The 8,406-nt window shown below is 34.9% G+C and overlaps 1 protein-coding gene across 1 annotated transcript in view; it reads right to left on the bottom strand.

The window, feature by feature from the left end:
- Window positions 1-8,406, bottom strand: part of MRPS5 (mitochondrial ribosomal protein S5) — an 88,589-nt gene that overhangs the window by 58,036 nt on the left and 22,147 nt on the right. Inside the window, exons 3-4 of the mRNA XM_009274818.2 lie at window positions 5,006-5,131; window positions 4,469-4,702 (exon numbers count right to left, since the gene is read on the bottom strand). Coding sequence (XP_009273093.1) covers window positions 4,469-4,702; window positions 5,006-5,131 — 360 coding nt within the window. The remainder of the gene's footprint in view (window positions 1-4,468; window positions 4,703-5,005; window positions 5,132-8,406) is intronic.

The following is an 8,406-nucleotide window of genomic DNA, read 5'->3' as shown; positions in this document are numbered from 1 at the left end:
TTGCCCAGAGAGGTGGTGGATGCCCCATCCCTGGAAACATTCAAGGTCAGGTTGGATGGGGCTCTGAGAGACCTGATCTAGTTGAAGATGCCTCTGCCCACGGCAGAGGGGTTGGACTAGATGACCTTTAGAGGTCCCTTCCAACCCAAACTATTCTATGATTCTATATCCAGACTTTTTTTTTTTCCTCTTTCAATTTGAAATTCTGCCTGAAAAAATGCCTTTGCAATCAAAGACAATTACAGCGTCACTTATTTTGTCTAGTAACAGTTAAGGTGTTTTGCATTGTAAAATAAAGATCGCTTCTATGTCACGTGTGTTCAAGTCTTTTCATCACAGTGGTAATGAAACACTGAACACAGAGCTCTGTTCAGGTGAACATTACACATTCAGCTCTAAGTGGTGAACATATTCTTTTCACTGCACAGAAAGTTAGTAAGTTTCTGCTCTGTCATTAGAAGGGACTTCAAAGAAGTAAGATGTTTTTGAAATGTCTTACAACATTGTGGGGGAGGAAAGAGCATGAATACTGGAGAGCTCTGAGCATGACATGGGCATCTACATGTACTGCCTCCAAAGACAGTAAGTCAAATGAGAGAGCGCAAAACCATGCAAACAGCAGCCCAGTCGGACCTTATCTATAGGCTTTCACCCTGACACATGCTGTAAGAAAAGTCAGCAAGGAAATCCCCTAGGCTTGGCTTTCAGCAGCTGCACCAGCATTTCTCAAAATCCATTTTACAGAAGCAGGCAAAAATGCTGCAAATCATGGATACTCCCAAAAAGATCTCATTTTCTCTGAGTTTCTGTTTCAAAACCTGATGACCACACAAATACCTGAATACAAATTGCAAATATATTTGTTTCCTTTTATGCAATTGAGAGCATACTTATAATTGATTTATATTTTAATACAGATACATTTTCCACAGGGAGTATCCTATTATCAGCTTGGTTGTGGAAAAAAACCTACTGACTCTGAAAACAATGGACAATGGAGTAAAATGCAACGTCTTGGTATAAGAAGCAGAATAGATAAGAGATCCTTCCAGCCTCCTGCTTCTCCAATTTATCTCATGAACAACAGCATTTCAGTATAACATAGAAGACCAGTGCTAATTAAAGCATTTAATACTTATTTGGTGTAGTCACAGTGAGATTCTGGAGAAAAGTTTGGGAGCTGAAAACAATATAATGGTGAAGAACTGGGGACTCATTCCTTCACCAAACATTGCTTTATCATTTACACATAACCTCCAACATGATTATAGACATGATCATCTTGGCACAATTTAAAGATCCGTTAGTCTACAAGAAGTAGACTTCTAGCTCACAGTGGAGGCTATGAATGCCAACAGGCACTCTGTTCCCTCTCTGAAGCCTCTTCAGTTGCATAGAAACACTAAACTTGGAAGAAAAATAATTTTATTTCCAACTGAAAAATACCGTTCTTTCTCTACTCATAGCTAGCACAATAAGTAAAGGTGTAACGGAAGAAGATCCCCCTGAAAGAATGAAGCATATAAAATCACAGTACGTCCCCAATTTTTTTTTTTTTTAACATATTGGTCAATTTCAAACAAATTTGTCAGATGTTGAAGGCTAACAACACTGAGGTTTCTACAAACTTCCTGTACCTGTTTTCATTAGAAAATATGAATGCTGCTGAAGGGAAGCTGCAGCATATGCTCAACCTCCGTTTGTTAATAGAGAATCTAATACCAATACTAGGAAGCGCTAAACTGCAAAATCTCAGTCAGAACTCATGCCTGCTTAGACACCAGGGAACCCAGCCACGCCATAGTCTCAGGACAAACATTCGGTTTGGTGGTTTCAGGTCTATTCCTCCTACCACCTTGACAGTGCAATGTCCCGGTTCCCCTGCAAAATCATTAATTCTCCGAATAAAAAGATGCTGAAAGAACTACGGGGATCTCAAAATCCCTGCAATTTTTAACAGATTAATAGGAAACTAGTGTACACTAATCAGAAACTGCTTTTTCTCAAGCACATTTATAATACAAGCTGACAGTTTCATTTTCCTATTTTGATTGTAGTACCCTTTCTTCTTTTTGGCAAAACTTGACCTGACTACTACAGCCTCCACACAGCCAACTTTAATGCAAGTAATCAACAGCAATAGTATCAGCCAAAAGCTAAATCAAGGAAAACATCGGAAGGTAAAATTCATACATGCATAAATGCATGCAACAGCTGCCACTTCTTTTATTGGAATAAACTACTTGAAAATATATTTGAATTTAAAAACAATATAGTCTTGTGTTCAAAGTATGGAACTAGAACCATTAAATTTTCTTGACTTTCTCTATATTCCACCACTGCCTTATGGGGAATTTGGAACAATTCATTAATTTCTCAAATCTTCTATTTTTCAGCTGTAAGATTCAGTGACAGGCTGCCAAGTCCATTGTCACATCACTGCCTTCCATAGAATATTTGTTTTCAAGGTAATAAAATTAAATGAAGGGAAGTAAATACAGGAAATCTTTCATTGGTATACTGCAGTATTATGCTGATATTAAAATAGAACTAATTGCTCTTAAAATTGAAGACAAGCGAGAAATACTCAAAAAGATTGGCAGGCAAGCTGTCCTTAAAGTCACAAGGTAAATCTGAGGGAAACAATGTATCTCAGACACTACAGCAACAGAAGACACAAAATCATGTATACCAGCTACTGGAATGGAAAACCTGGGAAGGGAACAGAAGTAGTAGATAGCAACAACGGCATGATTTTATAAAGCAGAAAGCTACAAAAATGCCAGCATAACTTCAGTCTACACAGACAAAGGCATTAGATCACACTGGAAAGACAATGCTCTCACTACCTTATGGCTTGGTTCAAAGCATACCTGAATTTTTAATTAATGTCCAATAGAATGTAACCAGAAAATATTCACAGACAGACAGAAAGAAATTAATAAACAAAGCACCAGGCAGACTGGGGAGCAAAGGTGACTGCAAGAAGATCAGACAACAATATAATTGTGATTCCATGCACGTAATTTCTCATTTATGTTGACTTGCTACAACATATGTTCAAGATCCAAGCTTGCACTGGGAGATGATATTCCTGGACAAAAAGAGCTCCAAAAACATGAACAAGCTTAACTGTTAGAATGACTGGAGTCTGCAACAAGCCTGAAACAACAGTGTTACAAAACATCTTTCTTAGCTCATCTCACTATAAAAGCCTACAGAAAGACGACAATAAACGTACAAGCATCATTAAGTGCTTCACAAGAAAAACTCAGCTGAACATGAGTAACAACTCATTTTCATATTTAATTAGTTGAAAAGAATTAGGCTTCTTAATGTTAAACAAAGCTACTATAGAATTTCTAGTGGTCTGAATAACAGCACTGTAAAAAAGTTAAGGTCACCTCTTCACTCTACATATAGGACCTCTAGTTCCACTATGACATTTAACTAGGCACCAAATAAATAAATAAATAAATAAATAAATAAATAAATAAATAAATAAATAAATAAATAAATAAATAAATAAATAAATAAATAAATAAATAAATAAATAAATAAATAAATAAATAAATAAATAAATAAATAAATAAATAAATAAATAAATAAATAAATAAATAAATAAATAAATAAATAAATAAATAAATAAATAAATAAATAAATAAATAAATAAATAAATAAATAAATAAATAAATAAATAAATAAATAAATAAATAAATAAATAAATAAATAAATAAATAAATAAATAAATAAATAAATAAATAAATAAATAAATAAATAAATAAATAAATAAATAAATAAATAAATAAATAAATAAATAAATAAATAAATAAATAAATAAATAAATAAATAAATAAATAAATAAATAAATAAATAAATAAATAAATAAATAAATAAATAAATAAATAAATAAATAAATAAATAAATAAATAAATAAATAAATAAATAAATAAATAAATAAATAAATAAATAAATAAATAAATAAATAAATAAATAAATAAATAAATAACTTCTATTAGCTACATTCAAACTACATAATCTTTAACCATATTTCATTATATGAACTAGAAAGAAAAATGATTTATCCCACAGGATCCTTTAAGAAACTACAAAAAAACATGGGTATATTTCATATTCAAGACAATTGATGTTGAACACAGAAAAATATTTTCATACTTCAAGACCTCTATAACAGTCTACAACATAATAATGTTGTACTGTAATACAGTATAATATCATACAGTCTATAACATCATATAATACTCTAACAGCTATATTAGACTAAGCAGTGATTTAGCTTGTGTTAACACAACTTGTTCTTTGATTTAGCTGCCTTGCTTCATGTACAGCATATAAGACAGAAGTATAAAATAAATTTTCAACCGCAGGGAAAGCCTGGATCTCACGTTCTCCAAGTCCCTTACCAGAAAGGCTAAGTAAGACTAAGACAGATATTCAGTTTTCTTACCTCCATTAGGACCTGGGTCAGGAGGATCCAGAATGACACCTCCCCAACACTTTCCACTCCATCCTCCCTCTCTCTTAATTTTGATTTTTCTTTTCTTCTCCCATGTATCTCTCTGCTGAACAATTTCAGACTGAATTCTCTCTCGTTCTTCTTTTTTTCGTTGAGTAACTGCCTGAACTCTACCACTTTGTATCATAGGTGCATTAAGACCAGGCCAGAGGAAACCAGAACGCCCTTAAAAAAAACAGAAAAATTGCATTTTATGCCAAATTAGACTGAAACTCTGTATGCTGGAAAAATGCAATAAAATCGAAGGTTCTCACATATTTCGAGTGCGTTTTATGATACAGAATTTATATTTAAAACCCAAGAATATCATTAAACAACCATATCAGGATTTTTTTTTAAAAGGACAAAAATATCTCAAGCAGTTCTGACACCACAGAAATTAACAGCAATTTGTCAATTTATTAAATCAAGAAACACTGTACACAAAAAGGTCAAGACATGTCTTCAGCCCCCTATTTGTGAATCTACCTTCACCAATCTCCTGGCCTTTATTGAGATTCTTCCTTAGCTTTTTCTTCCTTCTCTTTCCTCTTCCTTTCTTTACTCCCACACCAGTCTCTGCCAAAGCTCCTTTCCATAGCTCATCAGCTGTCACTGAAATAAAAAAACTTTCGTAAGTAATGTACAAGCACCGCTTATATTGGAAATTGAAGCTGAACAAAAAAAAAACCTTGAAATGTTAACCCTTGCTTGATCTTTGCCAGTATTTAAACTGTAGGATTACTGCCTTGCTAAGAAAGTGATTTCCTACTACATGTATATGTATCTGGTGCAGAGATGTGCCTCTACTGATGATTGCAATCAGATAGGCACACAGCCAGGTGCATGGTTCTTAAAAGGATTTTCAAAATCGATTTAAAGGCAAACATTCCTAACCAGTAAGGTATTAATTCCCAGGTCATTCATTAGTAACTCAGAGTAGCAATACCTGTAAGCACTTATCCAAGGACAAATATCCATGACAGTCAACTTGAATCACTTCTAAAAATATCCAAGGGTTAGCCTACTTTAAAAAGCCACAAGGCACAAAAAGTTAACCAACAACATAAATCTGTTGTTGTTCTCATGTTCTGACAAAATACAAGGTCTCCCTTATTGCCTGTATAAATGCAAAGTAATGTAAGGAGGAAGGAATGTAAGACACTTTAAACAGCCTCATCACAGAGCTCAGGCTTTGGTCAGGCCTCCTCACTCAGTGGCTGTGTACTGGACATTCACTGTCTTAAGATGTTTCACCCAACATATGAGAGCATGACTTAGGAAGCACATATTTGGTAGTTAACTTCAAACTACTGCTTGCCCAGCTGATGGAAATAAAGGACATCCTCATAACTTACACAAAAACAAACTACACCAAAATGAAACTGATGATGTGAAGAAGACACCACAGACAATACTTCATCCTGTTAGTCCAGACAAGGCGGCTATCACCACGGAATACACAAGCGTCACCATTGTTATATTTGCAGATTAATGCTATTATATGTTTCACCCAGGGGCAATGTTACTACGGCAGTTTAAATCTCTTGTCTTCTCTGATTAGAAACTGATTTTGTTTATTTAAAGTAGACAAAAAAAGTCAGTAAACACTTTTAACCAGGGGAATTAAAATAACTATGCTCAAATCGTTTCCCAACAGCAATTAATCCTTGTTAGATTAATGCATGTGTGAGATCCTGTCCCACAGACTGGCAAATACATTGGAACTGCTATGTTGACAACACAGTGAGGGACAGGAGCTATCCAGGATTTCTAGAGGTACTGCTAAGTGCCCAGGTATATTTTTGTATTGAATAAGTTTGTATAGAGTGTCAAGGTGGCTCTTCCAAAGGTATGACGTCCATCTTTTCAGTCAAAAATCCTTTTCAAAGTGGGATGCATAACTGTGATTCTTTTTTGAGAAGTACAATCCTGAATCAAGTAATCAAAGCTCAGTACATTGGAAAGCAAGCATACAAGGAAGGACACACAACACTACAAGTCCAGGAAGCTACAAAAAAGTATTCCCTCAAGATGGGCAAGAGCAGAATGGCCTAGAAAGTGACTACATACCCAAATAACATATTGTACGTATAGTAAAATAAGCCAAAGTATGTAATATAGATTTCATCTGTATTATAGACAAGTGAAAATTGTGTATTATAGACAAGGAGAAATGCCCATGGATTGCACATAACAGCAACATTTATCACACTTCTTATATGCTGTGAGGCAAGAATTGTATTTGCTCCTGGGTAGGCTTTAGTCCCTGTAAAAAAGAAATTTCTATCAGTAATTACACTTTCTTTTCTAGACATTCAAGTGAACCCTAATGTCCAGAGGTTTATGGTTAAAAAAATGCCACAAACAGTAACTGTATCAAATGGCTTGAAAACCAGTCTCTGAACTGTCAGCCACTAAAAAAAATTCCAGCTGATTACAATAAACTGATGCATGTAGCTGTGTGCTAAATAAAAAAAAAAAAAAAAAAAATCTTCAGCTGCACAGAGTTCTCCAAACAGAAAAATTTCATTACTGACTCAGCATGTTAATTTCAATAAAAGCCAAACTGTGATAGGTACTAGACTGTCTACAAGTAGTGAATATTACCCTAAGATAACACTGCATTAAAGTTCAGTATAGAAGAAGACTGGTGGTAAGCAGGTAATGCATGATGCAGCTTTTCATGTTCTAAAGTGGACTATAGGACTGTTGCATGAGTTAGAAGGTTGACAATCAATCATGTTAAGCTTCTTAGCTTATTCAGAAAACACTGTGTAACTAGCAATGTCTTTTTTTATGATAATCCTGCTGGCCTGGAAACATGGAATTACAATAAAGGTGTTTACATCTTTCTTTGCAAGGTTATTTTTAAGCTGGAGCGGTTCCCCAATCTACTGCAGATTGTGTGGCCTCACAAAGGGTCATAACAGCTACAAAGGAGGCTGCAGATGGGCAGCAACAAGCAGTTGAGAGACAACAGGCAGCTCTTGAGCTGGTAATACACTCAAAAAAACCCCAGCACTTTGAGCTGTATTCTAAATATCTGTACGATAAGATCACTTAATCCCAATAGAGGAAAGTAGCAAAAGTCACAGAGTAAGGAGATTGTTTTGTACCAAAGGAGACCAGTCAATGCCAATAGATCCAGTGAGATGAGGTCAGACTGAGTCAAGTTTTGGCCTCAAGCACCGCACAAATTCTGCCACAATTAGAACCAGAGGAAAACGTCACATTTCGTACCAAAGTGCAGTTCATCTAATCAGTCTATAATAATATTATCATGTGTTTGGAAAGCAGCTGAATTTAATGAAACACATCAGAAGCCTGCAGGCTACAGAGCTGAGAGTTCTTTATAAGATGGCAGATATCACATTGATTTTAAGACAAAATGACAAGAATGGAATATGGAAGGGATAGGCTGCAGTCAAGAAGATTACAATGGTGGGGACATTGCTTATGACAGACAGACAACACAGCAATGAAGGAAATAAAAATCTGACCATAACAAAGGTCAATCTGACTTGGCAGCAAAGCACCAAGATGATTGGAGAACATATACATAGGCAGGAGAAATGTCTTGTAGTGGAGGAAATAACTCCAAACAGAAATGAGGACTGCTGTACTGCTTTTCACATTTGCAGAAATGCTCTGAAATGAAGACAGTACAGTAGGTATGCAGTCTCTTAGTGATCTGTGGCCTTACCTTTATTTTACCTTTGTAAAATGGCAGGCTGCATGCATTCCTCCTAAATGGAGGAGCTAAAATAGACCCAGTCATAAAAGCCACCACACATTTCTAGTTAGTTACCGAAAAGTACGTAGCTACTAACTGAAAAAAAAAAAAAAAAAAAAAAAGGGCATATATAAAGTTTTTTTTTTTGGCACAG

Source organism: Aptenodytes forsteri, unplaced genomic scaffold (genome assembly GCF_000699145.1).
Source record: "Aptenodytes forsteri isolate BGI_AS27 unplaced genomic scaffold, ASM69914v1 Scaffold272, whole genome shotgun sequence".
NCBI lineage: Eukaryota > Metazoa > Chordata > Aves > Sphenisciformes > Spheniscidae > Aptenodytes > Aptenodytes forsteri.
Note: the sequence above shows the minus strand (reverse complement) of the source record. Positions and strands in the feature narration are given on the sequence as shown.